Genomic DNA, 17,200 nt, shown 5'->3' with positions numbered 1-17,200 from the left:
TTGTCGTGTTAATTATAAATTGAATTAGTTCTAGCACACTTCAGATTCCATTCGTCATACACTGAATGCATCTGAATCCACTTCAAATTTATTGGATGAATGTTAAGGATTAATTCTACACTTTTTTACGTTTTTCATCAGATAGTATTCATTAGATGTTAGTTGGTTAATAAAATTGATATCTGTAAAGTTAGCATATCCATTTTATAGGTCGAATTCAGACCAACACTATAATTTATTGCTAACTTATTACGGAAAGGAAAATTTATTGTTGTAGCCGTTTCCGAGAAAAAGTGGGTGTGCCAACTTTACGGTAAAGCTGGCATAGTCATAGCTATATCTCGGCAAGGAAAATGAGTACAGGGCCCATCGTGGCGGCATATTTTATTGCTAATTAATTGCTATTGATTGGTATATTAACCAATCACCAAAGGCTACCTCATCATCCCCTAGCGCATAACTCATCCCATGAAAAATCGAGATATCCGCCAAAAACGTTGAAACCAGAAAAGTGAACCGCTATGAATTAATTGCTGAAGTTTTATGCCAAGAAACACTACAATATCCATATAATATGGCAGCTACGAGATATATATTATATAGTCCATATTTGATTGCTAAATTTTTGTTAATTGAAAGTACCCCTCAACCTCATTCGAAAGAATTGTACAAACAAAATAATAAGTGTAAAAAAGTCTCTGAATTATATAAATATCTAAAAAAAACCTGTTGAGATCCAGACATTGAGTTTTCAAATCCATCTTTCATAAATTAAATATAATTTCAGAACAAGTGATATGTTTAAACTAGTAATTTCCTTGTCACATAAAGTATTGATTTAGAGAAAACTGAATTGCTTTTAAATTTTTTATTAGTACAAATGGGTCAGGAATGGTAAAAATTAGAATAATTTCTAACTATTTCAGAAGTCTTTCATGGAAGTCTTTTAAAGGTACTGGAATCTTTTAATTATTAAAAAGGATGAAATAGATGCAATAATAATGTAATGACAAATTGATTTTAAATTAATAGTCCAGGATGTGATGGTTTTCTGCTCAGAATTCTTTTTATATGCATGGTTTTGCTTGAAATTTTGACAGTAGGTAGAAAATAGCTCAAAGATCAAAATGCACCCAATGCCGAAAAGTCAATATTTTTGGAGTTATTCGTGATTGAAAGTTCACCAATTATAAGTCAAAAAAAGTTTGTTTTTAAACGGTTTTTCACGAATAACTCCAAAAATTTAGATTTTGTCAGGAAAACTGTTGGGATATAAAATGAAGCTTATTAAACAAATAGATTCAGCTTTTTATTAATACCGTAAACTTAATATTAACAAAGTTATGGTTCTTATGGCGCATATGATGTTGAATAACTGGAAACGAAGTTTTCCACGAAAAACATATAGAAACTTTCTTAAGGATCTTAAAAAAAACTTAAAAATTACCACTGGTAAAAGTGATTTGCATGAAAATTAAGGTAAGTTATAACTTATATTTTTTGTGACGCAAAAATTAACAAACTCACCCCCGCCAGAACCACCCTGGTTGAAACTATTTGTAGCTCATTTACAGTTTACTTCATTTATACAGGGTGAGTCATGAGGAACTTTACATACTTCTACCATATATAGAGTCCCTCAGGGAGCATATCATGTGGCCACTAAAAAATGTCAACTCCTCTTCTTTATTAATTAACAGGGTGATTTGTGTAATTGACCATTTATTTCATTTTACTGTAGTGTTTATACGGCTCATTTGATTTTTTTAATTTTTGCATGATACAGTACACTACTATCAAGCATTCGACTGGTATTAGCTAAACTAAAAAATTCCAGGACTGGCTTTGGAAAAATTAATTTAGGGATTCGTATTAAATATTACACCCTGTATAATTTTTTTTTAAAATGCAATAAGTGATTTTCAAACTACATAAATAGCCAATGAAAACGACATATGCGACAATGTTGTCGCACTTTTATTAAATTTTTAGTGAACGATCAAATCTTACCAAAAATAGAACAACCATAATGAAGTATCAAATTATAAGGTATTAATTTAAACAAATGTTATAAATTTCAAACATTTTAATTAAAATGAGTTCCTACAACATAATCTAATACGTAGAAAATAACATCTTTACTGTCACTTTGTATTATCTCTACGATAGAATCAATTGTTTTTCAATTTTAAATTTTTACTCATAGATCGTATTGGGGCATTATTTTCGATAAATAATAAATTAAATTGATTAAAAAGTCAAACCTCTTGTATGTGTTAGTTTTTGTGTCAAAAACTAACTAAACTAACTAACTAAAATTTTATGTCAAATAATAATACATTGCATCAACTGTACTAAATAAAAATAAATCTAAAAAAGTTTAAAATGAAGGTTGGCGTTGACCGTTTGACGTTTCTTGATATTTTATACCCATTGTCATTATTGTCATTATCAATTGTTATTTATGTGTACAAGACTACATATTTCTTCTGTCATATCTACGTTAAGTACATTGTGTTAGTTTTGGTAGAGCTTTTGTTACTTTCGTTCAAAATGCCACATCAGTTTTCGACCACAGAATATGCAGACATAATATTTGTTTATGGATTCTGTAATGGGAATGGTGGGGCTGCTAGTAGAGAATATCGCAGGAGATTTCCTAATCGTCGAACTCTCAGTCATCCAACTTTTCGGTCAGTTTTTAATTATTTGCGAGAAAATGGCACTTTTCCTAGTGGAACAACAGAGCGACATGTAGATGAAGCGCAGGAAGATGACATTATGGACGCCGTTACTATGAACCCTACAATAAGCACTAGACAAGTAAGTCGAGAACTTAATGTTACTCAATCAAAAGTAAGTAGAGTCTTACAAAAAATAATCTATACCCATATCACATTCAAATGGTTCAGCGACTACATGCTGGAGATGAGATCGATAGGTTGGAATTTTGTAGATGGATTAACAATAATCGACCAACGCTATACAGGACACTATTTATAGATGAAGCCCAATTTACCAGAGACGGGATAAATAATTCACGAAATTCACATGTGTGGGCAGAAGAAAATCCCCATGCTATTCGAGAACGTCGTTCTCAGTTAAGGTTTTCGGTTAACGTGTAGATTGGTGTCATAAATAACCAATTAGTAGGTCCTCACTTTTTTGATGGTCCTTTAACAGGGCAGGTCTATTTGAACTTTCTACAAAATATTTTGCCGAATTTTCTTGCCAACGCGAATGTTGCTATCCGAGGGATGTATTTTCAGCATGATGGGCCACCCCCACACTTTTTACTGGCAGTGAGACAACATCTCAATAATGTTTATGGCAACAGGTGGATAGGACGTGCGGGTCCTATTTCGTGGCCTTCAAGATCCCCTGATTTCAATCCCGTTGATTACCATATTTGGGGACGATTGAAGCAACTAGTTTACGCAGTGAATATTAATAACCGACAACAATTAATTGATAGAATTATACATTGTTGTAATACTATTAGAAACGATCCCCAGAGTATCCGTAATTCAATACGTCAATTAACAATTCAGCAACAAAAATGTGTACAGGCTGCAGGGTTCCATTTCGAAAATCTATTTTGAATTATTTTTATTTTGTTACCATTATTGTATCTTTTCCAGTTCTAATTTATGGGTTTATCATAACTATGTACATATTTTTAGTTTTTTTTTAAATTGTTCTTCGTTATTGTTAGTAGTTACTGTTTTTTGTTGTGCAGTGACTCAGTTTATCATTTCAATTAAAATGTTTAAAATTTATAACATTTGTTTAAATTAATTACCTTATAATTTGATACTTCATTATGGTTGTTCTATTGTTGGTAAGATTTGATCGTTCACTAAAAATTTAATAAAAGTGCGACAACATTGTCGCATATGTCGTTTTCATTGGCTATTTATGTAGTTTGAAAATCACTTATTGCATTTTAAAAAATATATATACAGGGTGTAATATTTAATACGAATCCCTAAATTAATTTTTCCAAAGCCAGTCCTGGAATTTTTTAGTTTAGCTAATACCAGTCGAATGCTTGATAGTAGTGTACTGTATCATGCAAAAATTAAAAAAATAAAATGAGCCGTATAAACACTACAGTAAAATGAAATAAATGGTCAATTACACAAATCACCCTGTTAATTAATAAAGAAGAGGAGTTGACATTTTTTAGTGGCCACATGATATGCTCCCTGAGGGACTCTATATATGGTAGAAGTATGTAAAGTTCCTCATGACTCACCCTGTATACAAACATTACATTCTAGAAGTTTAATTGGTCAGAAGGTATAGTTTTGAAATAATCCGAGTTTAAGGTGAAGACACTATTTTCGGAATTTCTCAAAAAATAACCTTTTTTCAAAATAACTCACAACTAAACAAGATACAGAACAAATTCTGGAATAGAAAAAAACGGCCTGAAGATTTTGATTTTTTTATTTCTATAGACTGAAAATGAAACGAGATATGATTGTTTAAAGAACCATCTTTGAGCCCTTACAGCACAACCTTTTTAAAATGAGGTGCTTGAAAAAAATTTAATATACACCACCTTATAGCCTTTAAAATAAATTACAAAATGGTTTTTTGATCTATTTGTTAGCTTAGAAACTAAAGGAGTTATGAATAAAAAAAAGCAATATTTTTTTTGAATTTTAAATGTTGTGTTAAATAAATGTGTTAAATAAAAACAAAAAATTTACACGTGCAGGTATATACACATACTTTGCAACAAGCACATATTGTACAGTAATGACGCTAAACTAGAAGATATTTTGAAAGCTGGTAGGTATTGTGCAATATTGTTATATGGAGCTGCCAAAGATATACAAATAAATAAATTGAAATTGAAAAATGTCGAAGACATGGAAAAGTATCTTGAGCAAATGGGATATGATTATTTAAGGCTACCACCAAAAGCACTGCTATCAAACTACCATCCCTTGTTCCCACTGTAGATACCCTAAATGGATACATTAAGAGAAGTTATTATCAAATACAAGTGTGGCTTGGCAACAAAAACAAGAGCAGGGTTTGAATAAGAGGCCAGCAATTTACACTGGTAAAAAAAGGAACATGCTCATTGATCCAATCACAGAGCCTTAGATACAGGATAGAAACAGTTGATAGCCACTTTATCAAGGAAAAGGACTACAAAAAAATACTGAATTACGATTTGGACACTGGTATATTAAATCGACATATTAAATGGACAAAAAGAGATCAAGAGATATTGATAGAAATGATCACCCACAAAACAGATATATGCAAACCTCATACAAGCTGGGCACAAACCAAATAAAAATCCTATGTTATGCAGATGACACAATCTTGATCTTAGATAAAGAAGATAACTTACAGAGAGTGGTAAAGATAGTTCAAACACTCTTGACCATGGAGCTGCTGAAGGCGGAGTCAAATTCACGTAAAGGCAGAAAGGTTCTATTGTAAGTGGAATTATACAGTGCATAGTACAATGCGTTTCGCATGGAAGTGGGGACTAAACCAAATTTCGTCTACTGCGCTGTGGTCAAGAGTGCTTGCACTATCTCTACAAACATTCAAACCAGCGGCTGGTAAATACAAGATGAAATTATCTACATCTAAGACGAAATCTTAAGTGGTGGCAAGAGAACCTAAATGATGCAAAATAATAATTAACTCTGAAATAATTGAACAAGTTGTGACTCAAGTATCCGTGAGTAGAAATATCCAGCTACAGAAACCTTTGGCCCAAAGAGTTTACTGAAAGTAAAATCGAATCAGGAGGTTGTCTATGTTGAGTGAATGGGTAGTGACAGTGAAAGCGAGTATAGTGAAAATGAGGCAGTTGATGGTTGGGACGACTCCCCAGCTCTCTCTTCAAAACAGCCTGACTAAGAAATAGTAGTTGTGTTTTATTGCATCACCCGTGCCACACACAGCGGTTTTCTGAAAGTGGTTTGCTAACAATTCATTGGAGTTTTGTTTGTTTTTTCTTCAATATTTTTGTCTGAAAATGCCAAAAACAGATTTTGGTAAATTGTTTGGGGAGGTAGAAAAACATCCCACTTTGTGGGACATAAGAACATCGGAATACAGTGATATAGTTATCAAAAAACAATGCTAGAAAGACATTTGTGATATGTTTGCCTCTGAAGGATGATGACAACAGTAAAATTTAAAAATTGCTCCTTGTGACTCCTAAACTCAAAGAACACATTATTGAAGTGCCCTTTATCTTTTCTTTCTTGAATAATTGGATGTATCCACATCCTCTCGAGTTTTCCTTCTTCTTTTCCAGTGGTAGTACAGAAGACTCAACATCAATACTTCTTCCTCTTCATCACTGATTTCAATAAATCACAACAATTTTGAAAGTGAAATATTTCTATTTCTTTCTGAAATAACTTAAAACTCCTGACTTGAGTAAACAAACTGGTTAAACTAAGTGGAAAATAGCTTCGGTTAAATCACTATGTGTGTCAATGGTCAAGAAAACTGCCTTGATAAATGCTTCAGTCAAACTGCTGCGTGTGTCACTGGCCTAAGGATATAAGATTAGATGGAAAAGTGCATATATAATCAATCATTTGTAAGACTTATAATGACATACAACAGAAACAAGGGAAGATACAGCTGAAATAAAAAGAATATTTAAGAATTACAGAAATGAGACAGATTACCAGAAATACAAAGAAGAGAATTTATAACATCTTGGTACGCAGTATAATGACCTATGGAGCAGAGAATTGGGTAATAAATAAACGAAACAGGTCCAAAATCACAGCAACTGAAATGGAGTTCATGAGAAGAAGCTGCAGAGTGACAAAAATGGATCGCATCAGAAATGAGGAGATAAAACGAAGAATGGCAGTAGAACAAGACATACTCAGCGACATCAAAGAATAACGTTTAATTTGGTATGGACATTTGAGAAGAACAGATCATACAAGGTGGATAGCAAAGATTTCGGATTGGAGCCCAATGGGAAGGAGGAAAAGAGGTAGACTCCGAAGATCATGGAGGGATAAAGTGGATGAGGCCATGGAAAGATGAGACCTTAGAGATGGAGAATGGCAGAACAGAAAGGACTGGAGACGTTGGCTGAAAGAAGGAAGGCGGCGACCGCTGTAAAAATCCTTATATAGATAGATAGATAGAAATGAGAGTCTTGAGATAAACTGCTGGAAAAACATCAAAGATAGAATAACCAAATAAGACATCTTTGGAAAATACAGAAAATTGTATGATAGGGAAGATAGGAATAGAACCAACATGTTACACAAATAGATAATGGGAGACTAGCCATAATAGCAAGATATTTAAGACAAACCATTATAAGACAGCCAGGAAGTATTTTAAAGTATGGCAATATAGCTGGCAGTCAATGTCATAAATAGTTCGGTAGGTAAATTATCGAAACTGGGGGCTTTGTTATTTTTTAATTTTAAAATGGCTTCATTAATTTAATTTCTTAAAAATAATATGCTAAATATAACACAAAAACTAGTAAAAATTTTACTACTACTTCAAACATAATAAATAAGTGTTTATTTTGACGATAATTCACTTTATCTTAAAACACATTTATTGAAATCTTTTTTGTAAACTTATCAAGAATCTAAATAATAACAAATTGAACTACTTTTTTACATACTGTATATATCTGGTTCTATATGGAAACTCCAAAATTAATAAAAATGGCAATATTCTACAAAATTTTAATTGAGTGGAGTGATATTTCTACTGGCCTAAATTGCCAATCAATCGGATAAAATCAGACAAAAGAAAATTTGAGAAAATTCATCAAGTGATGGCTTGTATTATGGGAATTGAACAAAACAAAATTCAATTTTCAATTCAGATTCACAAAGACATCAATTCATCATCCCAATGGTTACAGAGTTATGAACTTGCAAATATATTTTTACTATAATCTACAAACTATACAAAACTCATCATCATTATTCTAACTTATACAACCCTTTTTGGGTCCTAGCCACCTCAAGAATTTCTCTCTAGTCATCTCAATCCATCGCCATCTTATACTTCTCATGTCTTCATCCATATTAACAAGTACCATGTTCTGGGTCTTCCTCTTCTTCTTCTCTAACTAATGGTTATATCAAGGAGCATTTTTCTAGCTGGGTTGCATTACTTGTCCTACTCACTTCAGGATGTCCTACCTTAATGTATTTTACAATATCTGTTTGTTTTAAGTGGCTGTAGGATCTGTGACTGCATGCTTATCTTCATGTATTTCATTTTGTTGGTGTTTATTATTAAGGCCATTTGTGTATCTGCTTCTTTTAGTGTTAAATATGCCTCTTGTACAGCATTTTTTGTTCTACCAACAATATTGAATCTCAATTGAATAATTTACCTAAAACCAGCCTGGTATTTTCCTATTATTAGTTCTGCATATGGTGCCATATAGTGGCATAGTATAGCGTACAATATTTTCAATTCCTCTGTAGTTAGAGCACTCAAAGATATCTCCTTTTTTGTTTTTGGTGCAAAGTACTACATTGCATGAGAAATATCAAACACAGTTTTTTTTTTAATTGTTATTGATTCAAGTTTTAATATGTAACATTCTTTGATAGGTAGACAAAAATTTAGAACTACAGAAGATAATCTGAATGTCAATGGACAATTATATAATGAATTGTATTAATGAAAAGTATCCATTTAATATCAAAAAAGAAAAAGGATTCAGAAATGCTAAAATTAAGCATATTTAGAGTATAACTTATGAAAAAGAAAATGAGGGAGAAAGGTGTATTATATTTTGAAAATGTTATATAATTCTACAGTTTGTAAATAACAGGTTTTACAAAAGAATTGTTTAGAAAAAATATTAAACTACTACTTTTAAATAATCAATAATAAAAGGCATAGTAAATATTGTAAAAAACAATATATATATATCTATATATATATATATATATATATATATATATATATATATATATATATATATATATAACTTCTGAAACCCATAAAGGCTTGGAATAAAAATATAAAAAAGAACTAATCTTTGTTTAGAATTTACAACATTATGTAATTAGTGTTTACAAAGAGCTTACAGATAAACTAATTGGAAACATTGATAATCAGGAAGCAATACATTATATTTCTTTTATAGTTTAAATGGTTCTATTAATTTATTGAAATGTTTAATAATATCAAGAATAAACTATAAAGTATCTTCTACTGAAAGATTATGAAGATGGGCCAAAATTATCAAACCATTAAATCATCAGGTGACAAGTAAAACTCACTAAGTACCATATTGAAAGAACACAGATATTGGTGTTTTAAAGCATATTCTAATGTAAAAAATCCACTTTTGAATCAATGTTAGAATGGAAGGTAATTATTTTGGGAAACCCTTTTCACTTATTAAAGTAATTATTACAATTTAAGAACGGCAAACAATAATAAATGCTGATTAAGTCAACTAACTGAACTAACATAACCCACAAAATAGAATGCAATCATGACTTTTACCTGCCAGGATCTTATCAAAATTTGCAAATAATGAAATAATTCAAATTGAAAGTGTGTGTTGAAATGATATTTGTAGTGACTTTTTCCAGGCAAAGATCTTAAACCATTAAGAGTGTAGGCGCAAAATTTCGGGCCAATGCTTTTTAAATGCATTCATTTTTTTTCGAATCCTAAAAAAACTAATAAGTATTTTTGAAAAATTTAAACGCAGAATGAAAGAATACATTATTACTGAGGGCCGAAAGTCCTTGACAACTTCTATAATGTTTATTTAAAAAAAAGAGAAAATTTAGTGTGATTTTTAATTTCAAATATCTCATTCAAAAAAACTTTTTGTTTATTCTAAGGGACTTTCGGCCCTCGGTAATAATGTTATCTTAAATTCTACGTTTAAATTTTTCAAAAATATTTGTTAGTTTTCTCAGGATTCGAAAAAAAAAATGATTGCATTTAAAAAGCATTGGCCCGAAATTTTGTGCCTACGCTCTTAATGCATTTGGTGATAAAATGTCGATCATGTTTGTACTTAGTGAGTTTTACTTGTCAACTGACGAAATACAAGAATGGATGAAAAAAATGCATTAAGTAAAATACAATCAGGAAGCCTGAAGATATGTTGGCTATTAATCTTGAACCTTATTTTTATCCTTAGGTACTTTAAATAGGCTAAAGTAATCATAGACTTTTAGTTTATATATAATATATTTAGGCCTAAAACTTAAGAATGTATTCAATAATTAGTCTTATTATTTACATAAAGCATTACTAAATCAATTCAGTAAAAATTTACATACAAGAGTACAAATAATTAAATCATTTAGGGAAAAGGATAAATACATATACCAAAAATCACTCATTAACTGACAATCAGATGTACCAATATCAAGGAGAGTATATATATATCTGACTAGAGTATGCTAAAGACCAAATAATAATATTGATTACAAAATAAAGCTATAAAACTTGGAGTTATGACATGGAAATTTAGATAATTAATGGAAATCTAAAGGTTTTTTCTTTACAACATAGGTAGAAGATGACAGCAAAACTATATACTTATACAAATGATTTAATTTGCTTTCAGGCAACTGAATGTAAAGCATAATCAGTTTTTTGTTTTCATTCCACTATTCATAAAAGATAACTTGTTTAATTCAATTGATATAATTAATTTTTATAGCCCTACAAATATAGAGCCAAATTCAACAATAAATATTAATGTTGAAACCATTTATGCATGGCACAAAATATTTGATCTTATCACTATCATTGTTGAAAAACAAATACAGAGCAATATTTTTATTTTATGACTTAATTTGTAGTAAAATGCAAATAAGATTTGATTTGTAATTAAATAAACACTGATATATTTATTATAAAAATAACAATGTTTACCTTTCAGTTATGTAATCAAACTTTAATTTTCAACTAAAATTCCTTAACCTGGCATTAATTCTCATCTAGACTGTTCATATTATAAGTAAACATAAGGAAATAGAAATCAAAAGATTTAAAACTATATTGACTTAAAATGAAGCATTGGATAAAAAGAAAGGGTGAGGAAATGTAAGGCAAAACCTCAGTTTCTTTTCCTTTGGTACTTATTCCAATAGTTACACTATCATGACCTTACTTTATTATGCATGTTAAAATTAATTACATTCTTAGTTTTTATTAATGTTTTCACTATTCATGAATTTCAGATTAACAGTGCTCAGTGTCACAGTAAGAGTGTTTCTGTGATGTGTAAAGGTATATTTGTTGAGAATACATCACAAATTATAAAATAAACTTTCTGATATATATTTTAGACATCAGATCATTGGGAATACATCTATTACATAAAAAATGTATGAAGTCAAAAATTAAACAACAGCTGGTAGCTCTATTCAAATAAAAATAAGTGAAGTAAATAGATACAGTATAGTATGATTTTTCATAGCTTTTATCAGGATTTAAAATGGAATAAGGCAAGAAATTTTAATGTCATTATTGGATAGGTTGTATGGTTGTAATATATCAAAATAAAAACTATTTACATGCTATGGAGCTCTCCTTAAATTAAGTTATCAGAGGATGGCACCTATACAAACCCGCAAGTTTTCAATATAATAGGAACTCTGTGATTTAAAAATGAGCTACAACTAGTTTTTTTTTAATGTAATACAACAAAATGGTTTTATTTTAAAGGGGATCACAAATGAATGTCAGATAAATCAATGCTATAGTTTTATACAATATTAAAAATAAATACTTAACAATGACAGCAATTAAGACAATATTGAATGCAGATTAAATAAATTAGAACATCTTAATAAAAAAAAAAACAGGAGAATATACTAAATACAAAAAAACTTCAAAATTGTGGTGATTAGAAAACTCAACAGAAAACTCCTTTATAAAAGTCTATTTACAAGTATTTTAATCCAATATATTACATTATAAGTCATCTATTTACAAATATATTGTATCAGCTAATTGTTATGGAAGTATCAATGAAATAAAAGCAATAATTTTTATCAGATGTCTCCTGAATAAACAAAAATTATACTCTTCATTCATGGTTTTGGCTCCCACATCCAAAACAGTTTTATAATGAAATGATTTTTTTTTATTTTAACTGCAGTTTTTTTTTAAGTTTATAAGTTCATGTAATAAAATAATAGTGGAATTAAGTGTAAGTAATTAAAATTTAAACATTGGGTTTTAACAAGAGCTTCAGATTTAGTAGCTGTAACGTCAAAATAAAATTATTTTAGAGCTTATTTTACTGCCATCAAGATATTTGAGAAAAACTCAATGCCCCAGGAAATAGTCATATAACAATTTTAAGACATGAGTAGTTGATGAACATAAATAATGAATTTGGTCTTTAATAATATATGTCACATATTAAAATATAACACTAAAGATTGCAAGCTAATGGGCAAATGAAGTCCATCAAGAATGTTTGCAAAAATTCAAAAAATAGTTTTTGATTGTTGAGAATTGTTTAAATGTTTTGAGACAGAAATGTATTGAGTGAGAACAAACACAGTAGAGGGATACAATATTGGGATATTTTATGTTGTGAGTTTTGACTATAATTGGAAATAAATGAAATGTGGGAATAGAGAATGGACTTTTAGGGTAAAGGGTTTATAATACATGTGGGAGTATTGAAGTGTGTGTCTGTTTGACGTCACCTTAGCGACACATCAGCTGATTGCATAATAACAAAGTGGGAGGTACATAATAGAGTGTCAGAACAAGTTCAAGGCTGTTATTAGGAAAAAGTTGTGGGATATGTAGGAATGGGCGCGTGCCGGTCCTGTCTACATAAAATGGTAAACAAACTTCGGCACGTGGCTGCTCCTGCTAGTACCCATCCTTTAGGAGACACACGTGTATCTAGAGGACACGACAAGGAATAGAAAAATATAGACTTACCGTTGGTTGTGTCCTGTAGGATCCTGATGGTGGTGTACCAACTGGAGCTTGAGCACTCCCTGGTGGGCCCGAAGTATATGCCTGTTGTAAAGGTTTCTGAGGCGGCCAAGACTGATTGTAATGTTGGTCTGGATGGCCGTAATTGTTTGGGTATCTATGGGGCATGGTATTGTTGTTACTTTGTAATAACTGATTCAGAGTAGGTGTAGGACCGGGAGTCTGTGAAATCGAAGGTCCCGTTACGAATCGTTGATGAGATTGATGCGGAGGCATTTGTTTAGGAGCTCCAAAAGGTTGTCGCGGCCCGAAAGCATGTAAGCCACCTTCTGAACTGTTGTGTAGGTCCCTTCCGTAAGGAAAACCGTATGCGTGTCCATCGGTAGCAGCTGGCGATGGGGCTGCCGGGCCCTCCGTCGAATAAATACTTGAATCTGTAGCCGTAGCTGTGCTTCCAGCTGACGGTTCAGACTCTACGCCAAGATTTGGTTCATTACTTGATGTGGGGCCCGAGCTAGTGTTTGTCTGTCCTGGAACCGTCGTAGAGCCACCGCCGCCGCTATCCTGTCGGTATTGACTCATTTCTATGGCTATGTTTTTACCGGCGCTGTTTTTAGCCTTTGTATGCACTATACCTATACCGCCACCTCCACGAACAATACTCTTATCGGTCCCATTTTGTAACAAGGAATTCCGCACGTTCAGATGCTGATCTGACTGCACTTTATCACTATTCACGTCATTTTGTTGGTTTTCGGCCTGCGTTGCAGCCATGTTAAGAAAAACGGCTGCGATCTAGCACCGCCGATCGTTGCCAACACCCCGCCGTTATAGTCAACAACGGAAGCTTTTCTTCATTTTTGTATTCTAATTTGCACCATAATCCTTTCAAACACATAATCATACACTAACTAAATAACTCCTTTGATGCTGAAAATAAATATTTCCATACGACTTTACGATTTATCCAAATTGGTAGACACATCTGACACACAAGTTAATACTCCAATAACACGAATGGAGGTTATGGCGGTTACGGGTAGAGGTCCGATTCCTACGCCAACATTTTACCTCGTTATTCTGACATTTAGAGTCTTATTTTTCACTTATTTTCATTTGTTCCTATTTATAACACTTCACTGAACATTCTGCAAACATATTTTCTGATTTTTAACACAATTTCACCAAATAAATCGACAAAAACGTAAGAACTATTTTTCCATCTGCTGGTTCTTACGCCACTGTGGCGCTGCTTTGTAGCGTAGACTTGTAAACGCGCTATTTTTCATGAAACCGTAATGGCGCGAGAATTTAAACTCGCAATATTGAAACCAATTGACTCTTTTACATTTAATAATATAATTAAATGGAGCATGGTATTGCTTTTTTCTGATTTAATTCAGGATGTAATTGAAAATTAGTGTAAAAAATTATAGCGATATTAGTGTAAATAATTAATAAAGTCTGTTCTATTCATATATCAAATATATAGTGTTGGAGAAAAACTATTTATAATATAATTATTGTTTTCACTTAATATCCTAAGAATTTGTTTGATTTACGCTTTAAAAATCACAAAATTTGGATTTTTATTTGAAAACTAATAAAAATAATGACCTTCATGGCTTGTTTACTTTTAATGACAGATTTAATTTTTAAATAATTAGGGTCAGTCTACATTATCAAACACTGGTTATTTCTCACTTTGCGTACGGTCACCTTGATTGTTAAAAAGTAAAACCCTTTTTATTTTGTTTAGGTATATTTTTAATTTATAGAACGTCATAAAATGTATACCCTCTTTCGATAATAATTTAAAAATGACCTTGATGGTTTGCTTACTAAATATATTAAATTAGACAAGGGCCGTTATACATTGAACTTACTCATTATTTACTAATCAAATTTAGAATTAAATCGAGGAAGGGAGTTATCAAAACCAGACATTTGTACTAAATAGAGTATTCCGTTTATTCTTTATACACTTTGGAGTTACTATATTTAAAGGAGACGTCGATTTTAGCCAAATTTCTATAGTGAAACCTGTTTAAAACGGAATTTTATGTTCAGGTTCAGGTACCCCGTCGGACCTTTTCCAGAGTCCGAGTTAATCAGGTTTCCCTTACTCATTTATCTCAATCATTCTCAGCGTATTCATTCTCTGCCCTTCTTCTTAAAGTGCCTATCCGTTCCGGATGTTGGCGATCATCACGGCTATCTTTACTTTGTTTATTGCAGCGCGGAACAGTTCAGTGGTAGTCGTGTTATACCACTTTCGTAAATTTTGAAGCCAGGAAATGCGTCTTCTTCCCGGTCCTCTCTTACCTTCTCTGCCCACGATTGTCTAATATTGTTGTATCGATTGTCTATGTTGTACCTGCTTCACGTCATAGTCCCGTCTTAAGTTTGGACGTCTTCTTGGTCTCTTGGATACCACAGTACAATCCTAGTGGTCATCTATTGTCAGGTCTTCTCGCTAAATGTCCCACCCAGTGTCATTTTAAAGATTTAATTATGTAGATTTCATTGGGTTTTCTGTCTGATCCATTCTATTCATTTGCGATCTCTTTGTTATGCCTAGCATGCATCGCTCCATTAACCTTCGAGTTTCGCTATTGTCTCTTTCTTTAATGCCCAACTTTCGCAGCCTCATGTCATGATTAGTAGTGTACACATCCTGGATTTGAATATTGCCTATTTCATTATTATGGGAATAAGCAGCCAGATTTATGTATTACAACTTAGTTGTTAGCTGCATTTAGGTCGCTTCTAAGGTGTTTTAGTTCTGCAGGATTATTAGCGATCAGAACAATGTCGTCTGCAAATCTTAGACGGCTGAGGTATTCTCCATCAATGGATAGGTCTTTCATAATTATATATATATATATAATTATAAACCCTGCTTCGATGTTTGCATCCTAATTTTCTTCTCATTTGGAAAAAATCATTTTCTTTTATTTCTTTCAGTTATGTGCTACTGTCCCAATATTTTTTGTCGCTTTTTCTTATCTGTTTTTATTAAATTGACATCATTGTGTGCACTTTCCTTCAACAATCTTGTTTGAATGGGAAGAATTTTGTTTTTAGGAAATAAATAAAACACATTATACACATACATATATTTTTGTTATACATTTAATATTTAAAAAAATTACAAATATTTATTTTAAACTCAAAATATGTACCAGACGCAAGAAAAGTCTGATCAATAGGTAATTACACAAAAATTAGGTGAAAATTTGTATATTATATAGATGAACAAACAGTAAATGACAATATGTATATTATATACACACACGCAAAAGTTAAGGGATTTTTTTATATAAAACTAATAAAAATAAATTTAGGTGGTTGTGTAAATTATATTTTAAGTACAACTCCTCATTCTACATATTAGTTAACCCATTAATGGCCAAATTGTCGAAAACGAAACATTTCTTTAATTATTTTTTTTCTATGACTTTCATGTGATGAATATTATAGTTTATGTATGGATCATGGATCTTTTATATAAATAGTTTATTGACGTGTTTGTTATCTTAATCGTCCATATTATGTGTTGTATAATTTTTGAAATAATAATCAAAACACTTCAAATTTACTAGTATCTGTCGGTGTCGTTTGAGCTCGCATAATAAATCACAAGATGATAATTAGACCAAACCAGAATTCCTTGTTCAGTTAGAGTCTACAATCTCCCAACTCTACTATTATCCCAACATAATTTGAAATATGAATACTCATAAAATTTTATAACGCCTTAAAGATAATGTTTCGTTTATGTGTAGTGGTTTCTTTGGTATAATAATAGTGAGTCTACTCCTTGTCGTTAGTAGCTATTTTTTACAATTTTGCAGTATTTTTACCGTGAATCAAGATGTCTAGAGGGTATGTAAAATTTGTTATTAGTGTTTTGTAAATCCCATATACATATTCCATATAAATATTATTACCAGATAATATTCCATATACATATTATAAGATATGTACGATAATACATTTACATATACGTATTCTGAAACGATTTTCTATTTTTAGACTGTCCGAATATGAAATGAAGAGACCTCTTTCAGTTAAAGAACTGCAAGCTATACTGGAGGATGATTCTGATTTAGAAGAAGCGGATGAGATAGATGCAGTTTACATACCTCCTTTAGTTGATGTGTTAACAGATGAAGAGGATTTGGATGATAATCTTCTTATAGAGGAAGGAGCTTTGACTGATATCGCAAGTAGGGGGAAGAAAAGAAAAGTAAGTTCCCAA

General features: G+C 31.5%; 1 protein-coding gene across 8 annotated transcripts in view; it reads right to left on the bottom strand.

The window, feature by feature from the left end:
- The window catches only part of LOC140452382 (trithorax group protein osa-like), a 283,394-nt gene extending 269,214 nt beyond the window's left edge, over positions 1-14,180 (bottom strand). For all 8 annotated transcript variants that reach the window (XM_072546590.1, XM_072546591.1, XM_072546596.1 and 5 more), the window contains exon 1: positions 12,940-14,180. In XM_072546590.1, coding sequence (XP_072402691.1) covers positions 12,940-13,710 — 771 coding nt within the window. In that variant the 5' untranslated portion in view covers positions 13,711-14,180. The remainder of the gene's footprint in view (positions 1-12,939) is intronic.
- Between the last annotated feature and the right edge of the window lie 3,020 nt (positions 14,181-17,200).

The sequence above is a fragment of the Diabrotica undecimpunctata genome, chromosome 10 (genome assembly GCF_040954645.1).
Source record: "Diabrotica undecimpunctata isolate CICGRU chromosome 10, icDiaUnde3, whole genome shotgun sequence".
NCBI lineage: Eukaryota > Metazoa > Arthropoda > Insecta > Coleoptera > Chrysomelidae > Diabrotica > Diabrotica undecimpunctata.
Note: the sequence above shows the minus strand (reverse complement) of the source record. Positions and strands in the feature narration are given on the sequence as shown.